This window comes from Phascolarctos cinereus, unplaced genomic scaffold (assembly GCF_003287225.1).
Source record: "Phascolarctos cinereus isolate Bilbo 61053 unplaced genomic scaffold, phaCin_HiC Scaffold_4;HRSCAF=312, whole genome shotgun sequence".
Lineage (NCBI taxonomy): Eukaryota > Metazoa > Chordata > Mammalia > Diprotodontia > Phascolarctidae > Phascolarctos > Phascolarctos cinereus.
In genome coordinates, this window is record NW_027555847.1 from 253,760,380 (window position 1) to 253,786,468 (window position 26,089).

The 26,089-nt window shown below is 37.2% G+C and overlaps 1 protein-coding gene across 1 annotated transcript in view; it reads left to right on the forward strand.

Moving 5' to 3' along the window:
- Nucleotides 1-26,089, forward strand: part of AOPEP (aminopeptidase O (putative)) — a 498,190-nt gene that overhangs the window by 52,084 nt on the left and 420,017 nt on the right. The window contains 1 exon segment of the mRNA XM_020971658.2: nucleotides 4,381-4,547. Coding sequence (XP_020827317.1) covers nucleotides 4,381-4,547 — 167 coding nt within the window.

Consider the following 26,089-nt stretch of genomic DNA (forward strand, 5'->3'; position numbering starts at 1 on the left):
ATTACAGTGATTATACATTCAGATAACTTCATGATGTGTTTAAAAATACACACAGATTATGGGGGTGGGAGGTGAGAGGAAAGAAAAAAAGAAGTCCTCTTTTGGGGTGGTGGTGGTTTAAAGGTATAATCAGACCTGTCTTCATTTAGGGACCTACAAAGTCCCAGTGTCTTGCCCTTCTGACAGCTTATATCGAAGTTCTGTCAGTAGAGCTTGATGCATTTTCTTTAGGCTTTGATTCCTACTAAAATATAACACACACACACCCCCACTCCGGAAAAGGTAAGACTTTATCAGTCATTTACATCTTAGTGTGAATTGGTGGTTTTCTGATGGAAGTTCAAACTCTGAGTACTTTATTTTTGGTTGTTTTTTCTTTATTTTTCTTATATCTTCCGTAACTCTTGGCTAGTGTTTTTCCTCCTTTGACCTCATTTTCTACAACAGTGTACTCAGAATCTCAAGAACCACTCCAGTTTCCTATGAAAAAGTGGCCCTTCTCCTAACTGAGGTTAAGCCCTTGAGATGCAGCTTTGATCCTTTCACTTCTAGGCTTTTTCTAGCAGATGGCCCCACAATAATCCCCTCTCTCTGGTTAATCTTCAGTCCTTCCCAATCCACTGTTCATTCCTTCTTGACTACAAACATGCCTCTCCCCCCCAACCCCACCCCCTGTCTGCTCCCATCCTTAAAAGACCATCACTAAAACCAACCATCCTCATAATATGTCATCCTATATCTCTCCCCTCTTTTCAGCCAAGTTCCTTGAAAAAGCTGTCTACTCTCCACTTCTTTCACTTTTTATATCCTCTGCAATCTGGCTTTCAACCTCATCACTCAATTGAAAGTACCTTTTCCACAGTTACTAGGGATCTCTTAATTGCCAAAGCTGACAATCTTTTCTCAGTTCTTATCCTTCTTGAATTCTCTACAGAATTTGACACTGTTGATCACACTTCCCTCTTGTGTATGCTCTCCTTTCTGGGTTTTCGTGGTATTATGAACTCTTGGTTTTCCCGTTGCCTTTCTAGCTGTTCCTTTTCCGTTTCTTTGCTGAATCCATGGCATTCTTACTAAGGGAAAGGGTACTTCTCAGGGCTCTATTCTGACCCCTCATCCCTCTATATTTATTCACTTGGTGGCCTTATCAGCTTACATGGGCTTAATTATTATCTCTGTGTGATGACTCCAAAACCTTATCTCTAGCCTTTCCCTTGAGCTCCAATCCCCCATCACAACCTGCCTGATGGATATTTTAAAATTAACACTTCAGACTCAGCTCCTCCAAAACTGAACTCATTATCTTTCTCCTCAAACCCATCCTCCTAATTTTCCCCATTTCTCTAAGGGAAATACCCATGCGTGTTTACGGTCATGACTCTTCATTCTCCCTCATCCCACACATCTCCATTGCCAGATCTTGCCTTTTTTTACTTCCTCATTTCCTGCATCTACTACCTTTTCTCTTCCATTCACATATCTGACACTCTGGTTCAGGCCCTTATCACTTCTCACTTATTGTATTATAGTGGTTTCCTAATCAGTCTCCCTGCCTCAAATCTTTCCCCTCTCTAATCTATTCCTCACTCAGTTGTCATAGCAATTCTCCTAAATTGTAAATCTGAACATGTGACTCCTCTACTCAATAAACTCAAATGAATTTTTATTGGATCAAATATGGGATGAAATATAAAATCTTCTATTTGGAATTTAAGGACCTTTATAACCTGTCCACAGCCTGCTTTTCTACCCTTGTTGCACATTCTCTTTCAACACCATATGGTCCAGTCAAACTAGCCTTCTTATTCTTCCTCATAGGTTGCTTGCCATATCCTGTCTATGTGGCTTTGTACTAATTGCTCCCAAGCCTAATGTGCCCTCACTCCTCCCCTCTTGCCTTTTGGAATCCTTATTTTCCTTCATTACTTAGCTCATGTCATCTGTTGCACAAAGCCTTTCCTGATGTCCCAGCTGTTAATGTTAAATCAGGAAGCATTTATTAAGTACTTAACTGTGTGCTGGGCACTGTGCTAAGTCCTAGGAATGCAGATGTGAGCAAAAAAGACAGAGACTGTGCTGGGAGCTGAGGGTACAAATATAGAAACAAAATAGCCCTTTATCTCAAGGAGCTTTCATTCTATTGGAGGAAATAATAAATACCTTGGGGATTCAAAGGTAAGACTACAAATTTCCTTCAATGTCAGAAATTTAAATAAGAGTTAAAACTGGGGACAACTTGATATCCAGAGTGGAGTTTCAGAAAACAGATATAACTGGGATGTTGTCATAAAGTTTCATCGTGAGGAACAGAGGCTTCTAGTTGTTCAGGGACAGACTGGATGGTCAGTCACCAAACTGTGGTTTCGAGTGCCACAGGGCCCTGCTTACTTTACCCCCTACGACAATGGTATTAAGAAAATGGTCTCTCATTTGGGAAAGAAGATCAGAAGGTTACCAGGGCATTAGAATGCTACAAGAACTTAAGTCTAGGGATTGTGGGTTGTGTTGTATTGGGTATTGCAGGTTATTCTAAAGAAATTTCAAAGAAAATAGGAGCAGGACCACACTAGGCAAGAAAAGCTATAGGTACATAAATTACTTTTTGCAAGAATCCTTGTATTCCTGCAAAAAAAAAAAAGAAATGACAAAAGCAGGTTGAAGTAGCAGAAAAAAGAAACACAGGCTCAGACTCTGCTTCTGAAAATTATGCTACGAAATAAAGTTAACTTGTAGCCATGTCAAGTCTATATGGTCATGGTCTAGTTCCTGACTGGAGAAGATCTGGACCAGAATGTATAATGTGGGAATGTCTGGGAAGACTTTGAAAGGCCACAAGAGTTGTGAACTTTCTTTTCCTTCTAGACCTACTTCTGCCTTATCCAACACTCACATCTGATCCCCCAAGTTCAGACAGGGATGGTGCTGGGTGGTGGTCATCCAGAGCAAACCTGGGAAAAGAGGAATTCCATCTGCAATGATATTTAAAACAAAACAATACAAAACAACTCTAGTTTAGTGGGGAGAGAATCAGCTCTGGAGTCAGAAGACCCTAACTTAAGCTTCAGCTCTGCCATTTTCTAGTTGTGTGACTTTGGGCAGGTCTGAACCTCAGTTTTCTCATCCATAGAAATGAAGACAATAATACTTTGTAGTTCTGTCCTCATCCGGTTGTTGTGAGGATCAAATGAGAGAAAGTGTGTTTGAATTTGTAAACCATAAAGTGCTAAATACGTGTCAGAAATTATTGTGGGCAAATAATGTTGAGGAATAATCACAGTACATCAAAAGTGAATTAAATGATATTGCCTATATCCAGAAGAATACATTGTTAGACTTATTTTATTTACTAGATGCAAAATACTCTGTTAAAATAATGTTAGCTTTTTTTTGGTAGCTTCTGGTAACCAAGTAACAGAAATATTTCCACATGGGTTTCACAAAATGCAGCTTTGTCTTTTACTCTCCCTTACTAAGAGAATGCACTCCCTGATCTTATTTGACTTCTCTATTTCTATCAAGCATAACTAATCTTTCAAGAGGAAACTGATTATTCCTTGTTTTAACCCTGCTAAATATATGCAAAATTCCTTATATGTACTGGTTTTTATTAAAACTGAAACAGATGAATGTAGCATCATACTATCAGTTTCCTAGACTTGCTTTGATTTTTGACAGTACAAATTTCCAGTTCCACATGCCAGTTGATAATGGCCTATAATGCTATGTATACTCCTATCTCAGTTCTTGGCATCAGTGCAAGGATTACCCACCCACAAGGGTTCCATTTGGGATAGTGGTTTCTGTGATGGAGCTGTCCTTCTGCAGGAGCAGGACTTGAGACCACCAGCTCATTTTCCCAAAAATTTAATACCTTAGTGCTCTCCAAACACATTTTTTCCAGAATACTTTCCAGAAGGTTTTAAGGATGTTTCTAAGCTCTTTCAGAAAAATAATTGACGCATAGGGGTTGGAGGGGCCAGAGTAATATAAATTAGAAATTGGCAGACAACTATTTGGAACTTCATCCAAAATCCATTTTCCCCTCCAGCCAAACACACATGCACCATATCTCCTCCCTTCTCCAACCCCTTCCACCACCCCTAACCTCACTAAAAACTATCCAATCCTTTACATATTTAAGCAAGTGATAGAATAAAAGGTTACCACCTAGCTTTCCAAGCATGCCATTGACATTTTCAGCCGCGCATGCCTTGAAATATATAATGCACAAAACTTTGTAATAATCCCTCCCCTCCTTCTCCACAAAGCTCAACTTAACGTTCCTGTTATTCCTGAAAATACAGCAGTAAAGAATACTGTGGTAAAGAAAGGGATGCTTCATTTTGAAGATTCTACCTTTTCTTTCTCTCTCTTCCTCAGGCCATGTGTTTATACTATGGGATCCCCAGTAAACAACAGGGCCCTTTTTCCATGCCAGGAGCCACCAGTTGCCATGTCAACATGGCAGGCTACAGTCCGAGCAGCTGCGTCTTTTGTTGTTTTAATGAGTGGGGAAAATTCTGCCAAACCAAGACAGCTTCAGGAAGGTACAGTACATGTGTTCTTTGCTTATTTATGTATTGTACTAATGCTGGACTCAGAAACCTGAAAAAGGAATGTTGTTCTAACCTTTAAATACCTCTTTTATTAGTCAAATTGGAAATCAGTCCATTATTAAATAAGCTGTCAGAAAATGAGATGGGGGATTCCTTGGGTTACCAGCTAATATTTTATCTAAGTCAGTAATTGTTTCTTTCTCGTGTGCTATATGGGAAATAAGTTGGTGGTCTTCGTTTGATGTGGCAACCTCATATAGGCAGGCAGCCACATTGTAGGAACACTGTTATAATAGGTTTATTAAACTGAGATGTACAGTAGTCTTCATTTATGTTTGGAGATGCTACTTTTGCTAAATCAGCTCTTTCCCATGACTCAAGGAATGAAGAAATGAATGAAAAAGTATTTATTAAGTGCATACTATGTGCTAGGCAGTATTCTTAGTGCTGGGAATACAAATACAATAGTCCCTGCCCTTGAGGAACTTGTATACTATTTTCTTTTTTTTAATATAAATTTATTTATTTTTAGTATTCAACATTCACTTCCACAAGTTTGAGTTCCAAATTTTCACCCCATCTCCCCCCTTCCCCCACCCCAAGATGGCATGCATTCTGAATATCCCTTCCCCTAGTCTGTCCTCTCTTCTGTCTCTCTCTCTTCTTCTCTTATTCCCTTCCCCTTCTATTTTCCTGTAGGGCAGGATAGATTTCTGTACCCCATTTCCTATATTTCTTATTTCCCAGTAGCATGTGAAAACATTTTTTTAAACATATGTTTTTAAAACTTTAGGTTTCAAATTTTCTCTCTTCCTCCTTCCCTAACCACCCTCATTGAAAAGGCAAGCAACTCAGTACAGGTTGTACATGTGCAGTTATGCAAAACACGTCCATAGTAAACATGTTGTGAAAAACTAACTCTATTTCCCTTAATCCTATCCTGCCCTCCCATTTATTCTGTTCTTTCTTTTGACCCTGTCCCTCATCAGAAGTATTTACTTCTGATTATCCCCTTTCCCAATCTGCCCTCCCCTCTGTCATCCCCCTGCTCTCTTGTCCCCTTCTCCCCCTATTTTCCTGTAGGGTAAGACAGATTTCCATACCCAATTGAATGTGTATGTTATTCCCTCCTTAAGCCAAATCCTATGAGAATAATATTCACTCTTTCCCTCTCACCTTCCGCTGTTTCCCCTCCACTGTAAGAGACTTTTCTTTTCTGCTTTTTTTTGTGAGATAATTTACCCCATTCTACCTCTCCTTTCTTCTTCTCCTCCGAGTATAATCCTCCCTCATCCCTTAATTTTATTCTCCAGATAAGACCCCTTAATCTTCAGCTCACCCTGTGCCCTCTATCTATCTATCTATCTACATATACATACATATAATTTTTGTCCTCCAACTACCCTAATACTGACAGAGGTCTCATGAGTTATAAATATCATCTTTCCATGCAGGAATGCAAACAGTTCATTCTTAATAAGTCTCTTATGATTTCTTTTTCCTGTTTGCCTCTTCATGTTCCACTTGAGTCCTGTATTTGAAAGTCAGATTTTCTATTCAGCTCTGGCCTTTTCATCAAGAATACTTGAAAGTCCTCTATTTCACTGAATGACCATTTTTTCCCCTGAAGGATTATACTCAGTTTTTTCTGGGTAGGTGATTCTTGGTTGTAATCCTGTCTCCTTTGCCCTCCGACATATTATATTCCATGCCCTGCGGTCCTTTAATGTAGAAGCTACTAAATCTTGTGTTAGAGGAACTTGTATTCTAATGGGGGAGAGAATACTTATGTGGGAGTGGTGGCCATAGAACAGAATGTCTGGGAATATTTTCGTTCCCTCTGTCTCTGGGGACACAGAGTTGGTGAGTTCACAGAATCATAGAACTAAAACTGGAAGAGACCTCGGAGGGCATCTGGTCTGACTCTCTTAATTTACAGATTAGGGAATTGAGGTCAAGGAAAATTGAGTGATTTGCCCAAGGTCACAAAGATAGAAAGTGTCAGAGGTAAAATTTGAATTCACTGACTCCAGAGCCATTGTTTTTTTCTTTTAAATTTTGTCTTTTTATTGTGAATGTAGCAATAATCAACAAATAAACATTTCAATAGACAAAGAAAAAGAGTGAAAATTGCATAAGAAACATGAATTTGGGGAATGGTTCAACAAATTATAGTATACGAATGAAATGAAACATTATTGTGCTGTAAGAAATAATGGAAGAGGGGGCAGCTAGGTGGGGCAGTGGATAGAGCACCGGCCCTGGAGTCAGGAAGACTTGCCGTTCAAATTCGGCCTCAGGCCAAACACTTGACACTTACTAGCTTTGTGGCCCTGGACAAGTCACTTAACTCCAATTGCCTTTAAAAAGAAAAAGAACTAATGAAAGAAATGGTTTCAGGAACATCTGGGAAGACAGCTGATGCAGAGTGAAATGACAAGAACCAGGAAAACCATTTACAAAATAACAACATGGTAAAAAAAAAAACAGCTTTGAAAGACTTAAGAATTTGAGATCTTTTAATCAGTTCAGTGACCAACCATAGTTCCTGAGCGTTGGGGAGGAAACATGCTACCTGTCTCCAGTAGTGATGGACTCAAGATACAGAATAAGACATATATTTTCAAATTGGGACAATGTGTATATTTTTTTTGTTTGAGAATTCATGTTTTGTGAGTTTTTATGTTTCTTGTATTTTCCAGTTTTGCTAAGGGTAAGAGACAGAGCTGGGCTGGTAATAGGGTAGCCAAAAGAAAAAAAGAAAGAAAATAAAATAAAAAGAGGTCTATTGAAGCATTTTTTAAATACACAGAAAAGAACAGGAAGAAGTCCAGAAGGAATCAGACAAACAGGACAGCTTTTATTTGGAATTTATTATGTTATATAATTTATTATAATTGAATCTATATTATAATTATAAGAAAATATAATTGGATTATATTTTTTAAAAAAAAAATGTATATAATAGAGTTGCTGTTTTATGTACAATCCTCCTTTTCTGTTCTACAGTGTATATCAGAGTGCTTATTTTATTTGATATTTATTTCAGAAAAAAATTAAAAGCAATTTTTAAAATTTTGAGCTTAACAACAGAAAAGGGAAAATTAACATTTCTATATACAAAGTAGAACAGAAAAAGTGGATTACATGTATAACTACTAACCTTTATTGTTTTCTTTTGGCTTTTAAGAAAATAAGCAAATAATATATTCAGCGTATTACTTGTAAAGCTATCTTGCTGTCTGTCTTCTTCTGAAATTCCTTCTCTTTTGTGCATTTAAAAAAATTTTCTATGACCCTCTTTTCTTGTTCAGTATAACCCTCTTGTTAACTCTCCAGTCCCTCCATCCCCTGGGGGAAAACCCACCACGGGGTCCTTATAACAGACAAGAAGAACTAGTTTACACATTTGCCATGTCCAAAAATATGTATCTCATTCTATACTTTGATCCCTTCACTTCTCTGTGAGGAGATAGCATGTTTTATCACTGATCCTCTGGTTGTTGTTCATTCATTTTTCATTTGTGTCTGACTCTTTGTCATCACATTTGAGGTTTTCTTGGCAGTGATACTGGAGTGGTTTGCCAATTCCTTTTCCATCTCATTTTACAAATGAGGAACTGAGGCAAACAGGGTTAAGTGATTTGCCCAGGGTCACCCAGCTAGAAAGTATCTGAGGCCAGATTTGAACTCAGGAACATGAGTGTTCCTTACTTCAGGTCTGACACTCTATCCACTGTGCCACCTAGCTTGCCCCTAACAGTCGTATCGATTAGAGTTCTGAAACCTTATGAAGTTTTTTTTTAAACAGTATTTTCTTTCTTGATTCTGTTCACTTAAATCTCTGTCAGTTCATACAAGTCTTTTCGGATTACTCAGAAACAGTATCTTTTGTAATGTAAGTGTAATAATATTACATTATATTAATATACCATAATTTGTTCATCCATTCCCAAATTAATGAGCACTCTTGAGAAACTTATTCTTTCTCTTAATTGAGGTGCCTAAGAAAAAGAATATGTAAACAACATGAACTTCACTTTTCTTAATCGAACTGAGAAAGGTTGGATACACACACGCACGCACACACACACACACACACACGGACACGCACACACACACACACACACACACACACACACACACTCTAAATGTACAAATACCCAAATTCAGTTGGCACATAAGTGGGGTACTGGAAGGGAAGAAGAGAGGATAGAATTGATGTAAGAGATTCAAGAAAAAACAATTTCTTAGGATGTCTTTATGAATAGAAAACAAATAGAAATAAAATATAAAAACCAGTGATCATGCTCTAGTCAAGGTGAAGAGAAGGCCGCTTCACTGAGAGAAGATGATTTCATTTATACAATTAAGTTTTAACAGCTTAAAACTTCAATAAGATTTTGGAGACACCTTGTATGTTACTATTAATGTTGATTAAATTCCCCCCCCTTTCACCATCTTCTTCTACTGATTTGTAAATAAGGGTAGGGGAGGGGACAAAGGAAAATGTGTGAGACTATAATGAAGTAAAATACAATGAACAACCTTAACTGTGAATGTGAATGGGATTAATCCACCTATAAAACAGAAGATTGTAACGAAATGGATTCGAAAACATAATCCCAGCAATATGCTGTTTACAAGAAAAACACTTGAAACATAAAGATTTACACAAATTTTAAATGATGGTTGGGAACAGATTTTGTTCTGCCTCAGTTGAACTTAAAGAAGCCAGGGTGGAAATCATGATTTCAGAAAAGGTAACAGTAAAAATAAATATAGCTAAAAGAGAAAAGCAGAGAATCTACACTATACCCACTGTGGGTAATGAAATAGTATGAATAAATTATGTACACACACACACACACACACACACACACACACACACACACTCTTAAAGCATAGTATTATACCCCAAAGAAAAATTAATGAACTTACAGGGAGAGGCAGAAAAATCATAATATTTGGGAGTCTTAACATGTTTCTTTCAGGTGTAGACAAATCTAACAATAAAATAAAAAGAATAATAGTTAATAACTGGAATAAAATTTTGGAAAGATTAGACATGATTGATCTCTGATAATATGTGAATAGGGATAAAAGGACATATGTATATTTCTTGGATTTGCATTGCATCTTTACAAAAATTGACCATGTTCTAGAGCATAAAAACTTCATTAAAAAATGAAAAAAAATTCAATAAATATTAATTGCATTCTTTACTGATCACAATGAAATAAAAATTATAATCAATAAAGAGCATTTGAAGAAAGAATTTATGGTTTAATGGAACTAAATTACTTGTACAGAATATATGGGTCAGAAAACAAGTCATAGAAATAATGGGTCAAATAAAATGAGCACAGTTGACAGATGCTCCAGGAGATCAAGCATTGGGCTTGCGGTTAAAAGACCTGAATTCTGAGCCTGTCTTTGATACTTACTAACTGTGTGAGTTAGCAAGTCACTTAACTTCTGTTAACCTACATTTCCTCATCTTTAACATCATTAAAATGAAGGGTTGGGGGTGGACTTGATGGACTCTAGGGTCCCTTACAGCTCTAAATCTATAACTAACATACCAGTACTTCTGTTATGCAACCCAAGTAATTTTTATGGAGAAATTTACATCTCTAAACACTTTCATCAACAAAAGAGAAAAAGAACAGACCAATATATTAGGTATGCAACTAAAAAAAAGAAGCAAGATTAAAAAGTCCAACCAAACACAAAAATAGATACCAATAAAACCAAAGAACAGATAAGCAAACTTGAAAGCAAAAATTAAAATATTTGTTTTTGATTTAAAAAATCCAACAAAAAACCGAATAAAATGGATAAGCCAAAAATCTGATCAGAGGAAATGAAGAAAACCAAATTGCCAGTGTTGAAAATGAAAACAAATTCATAAAATGAGAAGCAAATAGATCATTAGAATATAAAACTAAACAAACTTGGAGAACTTGGAGATAAAAGATTTATGGCCTCTTCTCAGTGGGTACCCTAGAGAATATATACATAATTAACATCATGTGACAATAGACTGTTGATTGCAGAGCAGAGAAGTTGCAAATAAATGTTAAAAAGCAGAAATTCTAAACATGTCCTTTACAGACCATAATGTAATAATAGTGATGATCAAAGTAGGGAGCACAAGCAAAAGACACAAACCTAAATGAAGACTTAATAATAAAATCTCAAGTAATAAATTAAAGAACAAATCATAGAAACCACTAATAATTATATGAAATAAAATGATAATCATAAGACAGCATACTAAAATTTCTGGAATGCATTAACATAGTCCTTAGAGAAAAAATTATGCCTCTCAAAACATATTAACAAATAGAGAATTAATGAACTGACCATTCACTTTAAAAATGAAGAACAACAAATAAACCCAAGGTAATCACAAGAAGGTAAATGTTGAAAAATTAGAGGAGAGAAAATAAAAAGAACATAGAATGGATAAACAAAATCAGTAGCTGATTCTTAAAAAAAAGCTTAAAAATTGATAACCCTTTAGTCAGCCCGATTTTTAAAATGATAGACATTTTTCTACTTCATCAGTTTACAGATTAGGAGACTGAAGTTTTGAGAGAGCGAGTGACTGACTGACCTATTGTGACATAGGCAGTAAGCAGCAGCCCTGGTATTTAAACCCAGGTTCCAAACCTAGAGTCAGTGCTTATTACAACACACTATCCTGTTTATTTTACTCTTTACATTCAAAAACCAGCTTGTGGCTCTGGCTTTTGAATTTGAGATTTTTTGTATTGTAAATTCATAGCAAGGTTTGGTTCATGCATTTTAATTCATTATGTTTTAGTCACCAGTGCTGTGGCTCTCCATAATTCTGTTTGGTGATAATAATGATAACAAATTTTTTAAAATTCCTTGAGTTTCTGTAGGGTTTTATATTTTACAAAACATTTTCTTCACACTAACCCTGTGTGAGGTATGTAGTATAAATACTATTATTCCCCTTCTACAGATTAACTGGCTTGTCTACATCACACTATCAAATAGTGTCAGGATTCAAATACAAGGTATTCTGAAACAATACCAGGAATGTATAGGGCATTTAAGGAGGACTACCACCTCTGAGAGCTTGCTGAGCCCTTTTCAGGACTGCTCATCTATCTTTGGTATCTACCTAGTACTCAACTGTCATCTGTGGCTCCAAGAAGCTGTAGCTAGTGCAGCAGCCACACCGTGGTAAGCTATTTAAGCAGACAGGCTAAACCAGGTTGAAGGTAACCAAAGGGCCCCAAATGTGTTGGTGATTTAAGGGGTTTGTCTCCCCCGAGCATGTGCTGAATGGGTAGATGAGAACATTTTGTTCCAGTGGCCATGAAGATGGCTAAAGCAGATGCCATGGAGTGCTGAGAGCTTGCTCAGATATTGAAGACACCAAGGTCATCCACTGCATCCTGGGCCACTGAAAGACCTGACTTTTATCTTGACACTGGCCAGTCAGTGACTTTGGAAGAGAGAGTGAGACTGACAACTTTGTGCAACTCTGCCTCACTTTTAAATCCAGTTCATCCGTGAATGAAGATATCACCCTGTGATGTCATTGGTCCTCTTTGAAAATGAAGTACAAACAACAATTCTGAACATGAGGCTTTTTAGAACTTTGTAAGTTCTTGTCACCATATTATACTACTGATCTTATTTTGATGCTATGAGATCATTGCATTCTATACTTAGCAAATAAAAGGACAAAAAAATCCTGCAAATTCTATAATAAATTAACTTAGAGGGAAAGGAAAGCAAATCTCATGAAACTAGTGATTTCCAATGCTGCTTTTCCAGATTATTTTTTTATCTCAATTTAATGGTACATAAACAATTCCACGTTGAGCTAGTTATAATCAGTTCTCTACATTGAAAATCATGCACAATCACTGCTTTCTGTGATCTCTGTTCAAGCAAAAGTCAGTCTATATATCTTAAGTACTTGATTATCAGATATTGGAATTGTAGGTATCCTGCAAAAAAAAAAAAGGAATAAGCAGAGCTCAGAGCTGTTTATGTTGCTTTTTGCTCTTTAGTGCCTCCCCCTCCTCATGCTAGTAATAATTACTATTCATTCTGTTCTCCCCACCTCTCTACTCCTTGAACATACCAACCTCCAGAGATAAAAACTCATTTATTCAACTGAACAAAATGTTGAGATCAGTGTGTATATATAACATCCTCCTCTCACTGGATTCTGAGGACTCTTTTCCATTTACCTGAATACTATAGATGTGATTTGTAGAACTTAAAAAAATGCAAAATAAAACTTCACTATGACAAAATAATTTATAGGTCAGAGGGAGTTTATTATTTAAGATGTTACCTATATGATCCAAATATATGTCTAAAAACTAGGATGCGTTCAGAATGTTCTTCCTCAGGGGGCTAGAGGAAATCACTGTGTTCCTTCAACTTTTCTAATAATAACACAAATCTACATAGTGATTTTTGCTAGTGAAGTTTGATTGAAATTAACATCAAGAGTACCCTTGAAGGGGAAAAGAAGTTACAAGAAAGCAATATTCAGCCTGAAGAGAGTATGTATAGAAGTGGGAAAAGTAATTCCACCTACTTTTTCTTAGTCAAATAGTGGTTCTTAACCCAGGGTCTTTGATCTTGTTTCTTTAATATTTTCATGACTGTATTTCAGTAAAATTGATTTCCTTTAACAATCCTGTATATTTTATTCCAGGGGTCCATAGGCTTTAAAAGACTGCCGAAGTGGTTCGTGACACAAAACAAGTTAAGAACTCTATTACTGGCAAAGTTGGTTGAAGTGATTGTCCCACAATGATCTGACACCTGAGGTCTTTTGTTTTCATACCCAGGTGGAAGATCTGGATCTACCTTCCCTTCTACTGACTCCTTAAGTCAGTCACTGCACATTGACATGGTCCTGTGCCAGTATAAGCACCCCTTTCTCTTCCTTCCCCCGTGCATGCACGTATGCTTGCGCGCGCACGCGCGCACACACACACACACACACACACAGAGGCTGTGGTGAATTGCTGTGGCCTGTCACACATAGGGATGGTTCTGAAGTTAAGATGTATACAATCCTAAAGAACAAAAGTGCTCTATGCTAGGATTTAGTGAAAATTTTCTTGTGTTTACACCACCTTTGGCTTATGTGGTTTGACAGAGCTAACTTTACAAGTGTCTTTCAAAATATGGGAAAATTGAGCTTGACAAGTATTACTTAACAGTCGTTAAGTATTCTCTGCCAAATACCGTTGTTCCTTCTGTACCCAGCAGCAGGTGTTCACCAGACGGACAACCAAGATAATAATATTAGCTTACTTGCCAACCTTACCAAAATTTTCACGGGATGGGATAATGTCTATGAATCTCTTTGCACTCCTTAGAGAAAAGCAGTGTGCAAATACAATATGATAGAATCATTTAAATTTCCAAGGACCAAATCTTGTGGATAGATTGTCCATTTCCATGGGACCTCTCCTTTCTTATGGCATGTCTGTTGTATGATGATAATATACGAGATAATATAAGAAGAAAACCCAACAACTCATAGTTTTCACTGTAGTGACACATAAGCCCACTAATTCCACATGCCCACACCAGCATGCTACTAGTTTCCAGACTATAAAGGAGCAAAGCATTGGACAACAGGTTATTAGAACTGAATAGAATATACCGGCAGCACGATAAATTTAACAGCTCACTGGAAGAAAAGTAAGAAGAATAAACACTGAATGTCGACTAAATCAAGGAACTAATTCTTGTCAGTATTTTTAGAAATTAATGTTTCAGCAATTTGATAGGATTTTGAAGACTTGGCCAGCAGTTTTCTGAGTGTACAATAGAACACCAGAAAGATTTAATCAATTTAGTGGGCACCATACTTTTTTCCCCATAGGGCTAAGTTCTGCCACTAGCTTCAAATTGTCTTGTTTAGATCATTTATCATCTTTCTTTGTCCCTATAGTCATGCAGACTACAATTGTGCTCTGCGCTGTACATAATCATATTGAGGGAAATGATATCCATGGAGGAAGCATTTAAAATTGCTATTGATAGTGTCAGAAGTGATATCAGTGTTCAGAGTTCCTGGCAACAACCAGATTGAAGCTTAGTCATTCATGCTGTGCCTTTACCAGCACAATGAAGAATTGAAAAATGATTTCTGAATTGTGGTAGGGTAATTTTTTTTTCTTCTTTGGGAACTGTAAGCAATTTTAGTGTCTTTTTCCAAAAACATTCAATATATTTCCATCTTTTAAGAAGGAAACAACTGCTAGCGTTTTTGGTGGAAAGAGTGAGAAATAGAATTGTAGTACCTAATTTTAGTTCTTTTCAAAGTGGAGAAAAATGCATGTGTGAAAGGGAAAAAAAAGGTGTGAAATGGCTGGGTGTTCCTTTCCATGGGATTTTATTGCACTTCTCTATGGTAAATAGGGATGTAGACATTACTTCACTCTAAGCAAAATGTTACCTTTTGGCGTGCCTAGAGAGATCAGATGTGTTCCAGGGAAGTTGTGGAAGTTCCAGGGGGAAACAGAACATCAGGGTTGGAATCCCTGATGTGCAGTTGAAGCAAAGTGTTTCCCCTTCTGATCGTTTAAAGCCAGCAACACAAATTATGCTGCTTTCAGAATTTGCTCTCAGTAAAATTATCTAAATTATATGTAAATGGTCAATTAGAAGATATTTAGAAGCATGTAGAAATTTGATAGTTTTGTGACCAGTAGTGGACATACAAAGTAAACACTGTTTCTTGAACTAAGGAAACATTGTGATATGAAAATGGACAGACCTGTTTTCAAGAAGCAATGAGATCACAGCTTGTAGGTGTGTGTATATATGTATGTATGTATGTATGTATGTATGTATGTATGTATGTATGTGTATACAGGCATTGTATATCTTGTCTCCTTTAGGTAGACACTATGTTGTATAATCCTTTATATGTTCCCACAAAGTTGAGCACATAGTAGGTCCTTGGTAAAATTTTAAAAATTATTATTGAAGAGCAGCATTATTTTTAGTTAATTCTTTCATTTAGCCTTCTGAACATTTTAAATACAGATGTTCACATCACTTTGTCTCTCTTAGATTTCAGGGTTCTATAAGGCAGGGACTATTCTACTTAGTCATCTTTGAATCCCACTTGCATGGGCAATGAGATCCATGATGAATGTGAATCTGCCTGTGTAAAATAAACAAACTTGACTCATTAAGTTTGAACTTGAACTTAATATTAACATGATTAACAATAATGATAATAACAATTTACATCATGCCTTAAATTTTATAACCACATTCATTTATATGACTCTGCTCTAGCACTGCCTTCCATATAAAGCCTTTCCTGAGCCCAAATGCTAGTTCCCTACCTCCCTAAACTACCTTGCATGTATTTGTGTTTATTCTGTACATGTTTATTATAGACTTATGTAAGACTTACATAGTTGTGTAAGGCTACTCAACTTTTTTTTTCCCTCTGTATCCCCAGTGCCTGACAACTAGTAGATGTTTAATAAATGCTTGTTAATTGGTTGATTGATATGATCTTGATCTGAATTAGCAGAGAGCAACAGAGGTTTTCTCCCAGGCACTGGTAACCCAGGTGTTGTGCTTCTACCTCATATCTCCCTACTGCCTTCTCACAAAAGTGTCATTGGTTACCAGTCCTCCCTTCCCCCCCAAAAGTCTCATGGACAGTGCAATGGAAGGAACACTGGATTTGGAGTTAGAAGACCCAGATCTATCATTTCTTGCCTCTGTGCTCACATACCCACACTGGGCTTTACTTTCCTCATCTGTCCTATGAGGAGATTGTACTAAATGACTTCTGAGGTCCCTTCTAGCTCTAAATTGTGATGATCCTATGATCATGGAGTGAGGAAATCAGAATGGAAGTAGTTGTTGCACTTTCCGGGCTGCAGCTCCCCAAGGTTCCCTCTTGCCTCCATAAACTCAGGTGGGATCTTTAGGAGGGGTCTGCAGTGCCGAGTGCTACTGTTTCTTCTCCTCCATATATAAACTCAGACCCAGCCTTCTTCAGGGTTTATCCTTTTCCTCCATCCCAGTCCATTGTGCTTTCTAGAGTTCTTGGCTATTGATCTCCCTTTCCGTTTCTCCCCTTCTTCCTGATAGCCTTCTCACATTTCTGTCATTTTCTGGTTCTCACTGAAACTGGCTTTTTTTCTGAAGACCCCTTATCTCTTGTCAGCATTACTCTGATTTCCTATAGCCTCCTGTCCAGATCCTTGCTTCTATCATCTGTGGACCTCTAGGTCACTCTCACTCCTTCCCCCACAGTTCAGTGCTTGGCCAGAGTTGTATCTTCCTCTCTGATCCCTATTGTCTTTGAATCCCTTGGTCTCCAAGCGCCTCAGCCTCCCCAACTCCCATGACCTCTATCTCTAGACTCTCTTAACCATGCACAGAAAGTGGTCATGATTCTTTAGACACCTCTCCCCACTCCACAGTCCCAGGTGATAGGAAGACTAGTTCTGGCTTTGTTCTGTGAGTTAGGCAGAGTACACCTTATTATCCCCATTTTACAGCCAAGGAGATTGAGGCCCAAAAGGTCGAAGTGACTTAGCTAACATCACACAGCTAGCAAATTGAAAATCTGGGACCCAAACTCAGCACTGTACGCCCGGTTTTCTTTTCATGATGTTACTGTGGTGTTCATGAATTTTGTCATGTATGCTAACTAATAGTAATGATGATGATAGCCAAACTTTATGTGGTGCTTACTGTGTGCCAAGCCCTGTGCTAACTGCTTTGTAAACAAAATCTTATTTGATCACAACAAACCTGGGAACTTCTTATCCCCATTCTATAGTTGAAGAAAGTGAGGTAAATAAAGCTTAAGGGACACACCCAGGGTCATATAACTAGGAAGTGTCTGAGGCAGGATTTGAACTCAGGTCTTTTTTACTTCAAGTCTGGTGCTCTGGTGCTTTATTGAATTGATTTAAATTGATATGAAGCCCATTGAATCATTTCTTATTACAGATTCAGGAATTTAATTCAGCTCCTGCTCTTCTATATCACATAGGTCCTAGTATGTAGTTGCGTCAAATTAATGAGTAATAATCAGAGCTTTGGCTCCAAATGATTAAAATTAACACAGAATTTTTTAAAAAAAGTTCAGTACTCTATTCTTTCATGTCTCCTGAACTGAATAGAGCTGAATTAGATCATTAACCAATGAACAGGAATCCTGAGGAGCCTCGAAGGAGGAAGTAGTGTCCTTGGTTCAATAGATGGCACTCTTCCACCTGATTGAGTGGTGAAGGTCATGTTATCCTGGCTGTCTGTGCTGCAACTAGCACATAGCACAGAAACAGGAGCCTTTGCATAGGGACTTGACAAGCATCAGGACGTGAAAGGAGGTGGCATAAGCTGGCACGTTGTATTTGTTACAATATTCAGATCCATCTCAGCCTCTGTTGTTTCCTTTGTTCTTCTTCCAGTATAACCCTTGAGTCACAGCCAAAAATAACATAGGAAAGATACTCAGATTATGAGTATTCAGGAGGATGGCACTAGGCAGCACTTCCTGTGTTTAGAAATTTGGCTCTTAAAACTTAAGTAAGAGAAAAGGCTGATATCAGCTGAAAGATACAAATCCCAGAAGAAAAATTGAGAGGGAAAGCATGATCAATCATTGGTGTTCTTTCCAGCTCTGATGTCTATTCCAGCGGTGATAAACTCTCTGTATAACTTTGAACAAGTTAATAATTAATAATAATAGTAGTAGTAGTAATAATAATAGCTAAAAGTTATATAGTGTCTACTGTGTGCCAAGTATTGTGCTAAGCACTTTATAGTTATTATCTTATTTGATCCTCACAACAACTCTGGGAGGTAGTTGCTATTATTATTATTCCTATTTTATAAATAAGGAAACTGAGGCAAACAGAGGTTAAGTGATTTGCCTAGGGTCACAGAGCTAGTAACTATCTGAGATCTGATTTGAACTCAGGTCTTCCTGACTCCAGGCCTGGCGCTGTATCCAAAATTACTTTCTTGATTTTGAGCCTCAGTCTTCCCATCTGTAAAATGAGAGGGTTAGACTAGATGATTACTAATTATAAATCATAGTGCTTTATGAACCATTGCAAAATTTAGTGTAAGTATGCTGAGGCATGATGAACCATAACTATATTAGAGAGAGAAGGCTGAGTTTTAGAGTCATTTGGGAAGGTTGTTAAGAAGAGGAAAAGTACTAGATAACGATAGAGTAAATGATCAGAAAGCAGAAGGATAAAGATAAAGAATTTTATCAAATTAAATTAAGCATGGATCAATCCACTGTTAAAAAAATGATATCAATCATTCTGAAAGGAGGAAAGTTTAAGAAATTAAAGAGATTATTTTAATAAATATTTAAAACAAATTTTAAATAAGTTTTAAATGCCTAATGAAAGCATTGTATTCTTGAAAAAAAATAGTACACCGAACTCTATAAAACTAATGTGTGATAATGTATCTTTAGGTAATATTGTAATAGTAAATTTATCCCCCCCCAAAATAATTTGAAGATAGAGACTTTCCATAAGATCAGTAATACCTGTACACAAATTTCCATGTGTAGTTGTAACTTCCCTCTGCAGAATCCTACTCTAAAGTTTCATCTTGGCGTTGAAGAGAACCCAGGCTTCTCAAAGCCTATGCCCACACAGCTCCAGCTCTAGCAGATTTTACCACTAGAAAAGCTTCAAGGATGGTCCAGATTGGCACAGAGAGGCTTATCACCAGTCGACTTCATACTCGATGACAAATTCTTTGGCTGTGGCAAACTGTGAAAGAAAGGAAAAATAAAAATGATTCTCAGCCCACAACTACATCTGCAGTGATAGTGGCAAAATGGCCAAAATGGGGGTAGAGCATACTAAGAATCACAACCATATGCCAATTTTGACTTATTGGTACTTTGTATGTGAGATCCTTGTCCCATGACCAACAAGTGCATATGCTGTTGGGGGAAATAAACCATATCACAGTCTCATTATAAATGAAACCAACAGAAAGAAGTAACAGATAAATGAAAATGTAGTTCACAGGTACACTTTGAAGAAAAAAATGAAAGTTAGAGTTTGGGGTTTTTTTGTGGCTTCAAAAATGACAAGAAACATAATTTCATGGGACATTTGGTCTATGCATATTACAGTACTCATGACAAATATTTGCAGAAAGGCCATTAAGAAAAAATATTACAGCTTATACACCAGTGTATTTCATATGTTGAAGAGGTAGAAACATTTTCCAAAGAACTAGATAAAATTGTCTAAACTACATTAATATGTACTTTGATATTCAGTGACTTCAGGACAAAGATGGGAATAGGTAAGAAAGGTGAGAAATGTATGTGGAAAAGTAGATCAAGAATAAGAAATGAGAGAGAGGATCATCATGGCTATATGTCAGGAATACTTTCTTTGAGAAAAGAATTGGAAGGTGCTAGGCATCACAAGCACCAAATAGCACTGTAAAAAATTAAAATAGTTATATTTTTGTATACAGGAAATGGCTTGTAACTGCTGCGGAGGTATCCGTGAATCAGCTGTCTATGTAGAGTTAGACTACCTATTTGAGGGAAGGTGACAATTAGTACAAAGTTAGAAGGAATGAACATTAAAAAAAAAGATTCTAGGATCTTGGATCATAATTTTAAAATTGAAAGGGAATTTAGAAGGTATATAGAGAAAGGATTAGGGGAAAGCCTGGAGGTCAGGAGATTAACTTGGAGGCTATTGTAGTTATAGAGTGGTAGCCATGTGAGTAGAGAGGAGGGACATACACAAGAGATGTTGTGTAGGTCATTATTTTACAGATAAGTGAACTGAGGTTAATTTCAAACTCAACATGTCCAGATCAGAACTCACTGTTCTCCAAAACCAGGCCTCTTTTGTACTTTCCTGGTAGTATTGAAATCATCACCACCTTCTAGGTTTATGACATAGGAGTCATCTTTAATACCTCTTAATCACTTCCCACCTATCTAATCAGTTACCGAGCTTTATTGATTATACTGCAACAACATCTCTTGAATATGTCCCCTCCTCCCTACTCACATGGCTACCACTCTAATTCAGGTCCTCGTCATCTGTTGCTTGAATAATTGATTGCAGTAATCTCCAAGTTAGTCTCAAGGCTTCCCCCTAATCCTTTCTCTACATACTTGCCAAAGAGATATTGCTAAAGCTCAAGTTTGACCTTGTCACTCCCCTCTTCAAGAATCTCTAGTGGTTCCCTATTGTCTCTAGGAGGAAACATGAAGTCTTCTGTCATATAAAACCCTTCCTAACCTGGTTCCAGAGGACATCTTAATTTTTTTTACACATTACTTCCCTGCAACCATATAGCTAAATTGGCCCTCTTATTATTCTTCACGTATTACATCTTATGTTTTTATCTTTGTATAGCTTCTCTTCCCTCTGTCAGAGATGCTTTTTCCCTCTTCCTGTCCATCCCAAAGAATCTCTAGCTTCTTTCAAAGTTAATTTCAAGTACTGATTTCTGTGTTGGGCCTTTATCTCCCTGTCAGTGCATCCCTCTGAAATTACCACATATTTCATTGTCTGTTTTTGTCTCCCTGTCTTTCTCTCACAAACATACAAACATGCATTATTTTCCCTCATAAAATGTAAGCTTGTTGAGAACAGGAGCCTTTTCATTTTTTTGTCTTTGTATCCCCAGTATCTCATGTAGTAACAAACTCATAGTAGGTGCTTACTAACTGCTTATTGATTGAATGAAAGGCCTTAGATATATACTACAGTGAATTCAGAGGGACATATAACAGTTATAAAATACTTACCATTACAAGGAGACCAAAGAAGCCTAAAAAATGACTCAATCCCCAAACCCTTGCTTGACCTATTTGCCAAACAGACAGATGGCAACTCAAAGCAGCACTGGTTGTGAATAAAACTCATTTGTAAAATCCCACAAAGGATGATAACAAAAGAGTATAAACAATATATTGCTTCGTAAAGCAGAAGAAGCAAAGGGTAAACCCAGTTTAAAGAAAGTTTGGCAAGAGATCTGAGCAAAGTCCTTCTGACATTATTTAAGGCTGAAACTGGAAGGAAGACCATAAAGCAATAATAAAAACAAGACAAGAGTGGAGAAGTGTTTCAAAGATTTTATAACTGGTTTTTTTTTGGCCACCTAAGACTACAGCACACTGTACTTGGACTCTAACATCAGAGTCCCAAATGTGCTTTTAGGGGAATTATAAGACAGGAATGAATGAATGGATAAATGAAAAATCACTTATGTGCAAACTAAGTTCTAGGAATACTCGAAAATGTGGAATTCTTGAAAAGCAAGACAATTCCTGCTCTCAAAGCACTCTAACAAGGAAGACAAAACATATTGGTGTTTCAGCTGCAAAGTCAGATGTAAAGGTTCCATGGTCTTTAGGGTACAGTGGCAGGTCAGATAGTAATGTATCTCCTTTAAAACTACACCTTTTTCTGATACTGAACTCATTTGACAGTGCCGAAGACTTTGATTGGAGAACTTTTGTGTTCTTGTCTTCAGTACTTGTGTCTACTGAGGAGACAGAGGCTGCAGCACCTGAAGAAGCAGTTACCAAGTGGCATCTCCAAAAGGTTGATTTCCTTGATGATGGCTGTGGGAGGCTGAGCTGGAAACAGGGCTAGTGGCCCCGGGGGTGGTTATTCCCCAGAGCTCTTGTCTGGGTCCTGCACTATCGCCATCAGAGCCTGAGAACAGGTGGTTTCAGGGGCCTGAGTTGCGTGGCACTTGCTGCCTTTCTGTCTCTCACCAAAGAGAACAATGATGGTGAAAAGAATTGGATTAGACCAAGGAGGAGATATGTGCTGGAACCAGTGCATTTGTGAAGGTGTTAAGGGTTCTATTTACAAAATATCTAAAAGAGGGAAAATTACTAAATACATGAAAAAAAAACTTAGACCTAATTAGTATAAAAAAAGGGTGACTACTGACCTATATGCCTATTTTCATACTTCTATAAAATGTTCATGAGAACCTTCTACACACGTATTGAGGGCATCCCTCAGTGAGGGTATTAGGAAGGAACAGGCAATCTTCCACGAACAGTATTCCACGATAGACTACATCTTTAGTGTCACACAATTGACTGGGAGATGAAAAGAATACAAGATACCATTATGTATAATGTTTGTTGACTATTAAAAAGTGCTAGAGCAAAATGCTGCCATAAATGTGTATCCTTCAACAAAGAGACAGTTACTCATACATCAAAATTATCCAAATTTCTTTGAAAAATATAACAGAAATAACCTCTTCTGATCATCAGTGTCAGGGAAGACATATAACAAGAACAAATATTTTCACCACTGTCATGGAGGAGCTTTAGCTCAGTCCAAATTAAAGATGAATTTCCTATAGATGACAAAGTCTTACAGGTGTTCCTCTTTGTGGATGGTGCTATACCACTATTGTCAAGTCCCAGAACATTATAGAACCTTCTGGAAAAGATCTGTAACCACCTAAAAGAGTTTGCCCTTACTATCCACACATGAAAAACCAAGTGAATGACATCTATCTGTTGACCTACAAGTAGATGGACAGCCTATAGAGCTTGTCTGTGTACCTCAGATAGAAAGTGCAAATATACTGTGAGTTGGGCCCAGAATTAAATAGGAAAAATAGAGTGGGTCAGACTGCATTCAGAAAATTACAAAGCCCTTTAAATGACCTCAAACTTTTCCCAGAAACAATACTAGCTTTACTGTTTTGTGTCCCCAAGGAAGTCACTTAACCTCTGTGGGCTTCAATTTCCTCATCTGTAAGATGATAGGTTTGGCCTTCATGGCCTCTGAGGTGCCTGTCAGCTCTAAATCTATTGTCCTATGACCTATCTTTCTGATCCCAATATTTTAGTGGTGTTGTTTAGCTGTGAGTCTGTGAGTCATGGAATTCTACAGTGTTTGATGAGTTTAAAATGTGTATCATACAGAGGACAATGGAATGGAGTATAGTTGGTGGGAGCTGGTTGTGTCCTATAATAAAATACATACTTGAAAGTATTTTGGGTAAATGATGACATTAATCAATCAGTCAATTAACAATTGTTTATTAAATTTCTATTAAGTGCCAAGCACAGGTGCTAGGTGCTGATGATAAAAAGACGAGCAAGCACACCCTGATGCTAAGAAGCTTATACTGTATAGGGGGAAACATGTACATAAATAGACATACAAAATACTTAAAAATAGGTGTTATTATTTTCCAGAAAGGCACTAGCAGCTGGGTAGACCAAGAAAGGCTTCATATAGAAGATAGCATTTTATCTGAATCTTGAAGGAGACTAGAGATTGTGGGAGGTGGATTTGCATGCCAGGGATGGAGGGCAGCCATTGTTAGGGGCTGGAGACAAAAGAGAGATGTCATCAGGGAAATGTATAAATAAAAATGATGGGTTGTTCATTGGTGAAAGCCAGGGATAACAAGTGCTCTTAGGAGAAGTTAAGGAAGGGCCGTAACAGATTGGGTGGACTCCCTGTGGTTAATTTGTGGATGGAAATGGATGAGTCACCTAGGATTGAGAGGTCATAGATCAGTTGTGATCTTTTTCATTGGAAGCAACATCTAAAACTTAGATTTCAAATTGAAGATATCATAGATGCATTTTAGTAGTTAAACATTTGAATTGTAACTTTGATGTATTAAAAATTACTGAATTTTAAAAACTAAATAGGAAAATATGTTATGCTTTAGGATAGGAGTTTCTCTACTGAACATGAACTGACTTTTGTATCTCCTTTTTTCTCCACTGATAACTTTTTTCTATGTCTATGTAAGATAAAACCATCCAATCATTAACAGGTCAGTGTTTAAAACTCTCAGTGAATAAATGTTGAGGTGATTGTATAACTTCCCATAGGGCCCTTTTTTCTTATTTACAACATAGAATATAATATTGTCTTTCACTATTTGAAAAATTACCTGTTTCAAATTCTTATAAAATAGAGTCCTCTTCAAGGTAAATTACACTCCTGGTTCACAGATTAAAATGCCTATTTGTATTTTATAGTAGCCACTATTATGATTATCTGACAAACATCTGATATGATTTTTTTCTTATGGTTACAAAAGTTAAAGCCTAATAGCCTTATTTTTCTAAAAATGTTCCAATTTGAGAAAATGGCTTAAAAGCTTTAGGAAATTATGATCTGTTTTTAAGGAGGTCAGGGGAGCAGACTTCAAGGTAGGTGGCTTAGAAAGGAGAGTAAGCTGGATGACTGCCCAAGCCTGACAAGTTAGGGGGTGTCATTTCCTTTGGGCCTCTCCCCTGTCATGCTAACACTCTGCTGGTTTTGCTAATGAGCCCTAGTCTAACTAAAATGATTCAGTAGGATGATGAGCTACTGGCCTTGAGAGAGTAGAAATGCCAGGTTTATTTTAAGTACAGTGTGTTCTTTTATTTTACAGGTGGTATAGCCAGAGTCCAGAACAAGTAAATTTGGGGGGAAATTGAAGAAACACATTTTGTTCAGCTTTATTAAGGATGACTTATTTAAAACTAACCCTATTGAAATAGACTCCAAATGACCTTGAAAGCATTCATGGCGCCTCCTTCATTTTATTAAAAAAAATATTTTGTTTATATTTGTGTGTGTGCATGTGCATGCGCATATATATAGTCTTTGCATCACAGTCTTTTGGAGAAATCCTCCCACCCTACCCTCAACCCAACCCCCAATTAAAGCACCCCCTACCCCTTGTGACCAAGGAAAACAATTCAGGAAAAATATCCACTTAGTGACCGCATCTAACAAGGAATACAGCATTTCTTTTGTGTACTTTGCCACTCTTCTGTCATGAGGAAAGTGGTATATTTCACTGTCAGGAACTTTGGCTTTTCAGGTACTCTGATTTCACTTCCTTTTCGTGTTGTATGTTATTGTTTTTTTGCTCCTGCTTGTTTCAGTCTCAATCAGTATATTTGTCTTCCTGTGATTTTCTGTTACTCATACTTTTCATTTCTTACTGCACAATAAAAGTCACTGCACAATAAAAGTCCATTCTTTTAATATACCATAGTGTTATCAGCCATTCATCTACTTTGTTTCTATATTTTGTTACCACAAAGAGGTTATGAGATTTTAGTGTGGAAAGGTTGTTTCTGTCACTGACTTACTTGGAGTATATGCTTAGTAGTGGGATCTTTGGTCAAAGAGTGTGAACAGTTTAGTCACATTTCTTTCATAATTCCAAATTGATATCCCGAGTAGTTGGCCCAGTTCCACTAATACTGTATCAGTGTGACTTTTGATGGAGCCGTGAAATGTGCCAACTGTCCTGTCATTTCTGTTTTAAGTGAATCACTTTACGTAGTATTAATGCTATACAACTTTAGAATGTTATTCTTGGGTCCACCCAGCCCAGTGGCCTCAATACACACGTGGCAACTATGTTGTATATAGTGCCTTCTATATTCTTTGCCTCTGCCTTCAGACAGTTAATGCAAGCAACAAGGAGAGAGTAATTGCAAAGATGGTTATCTAGTA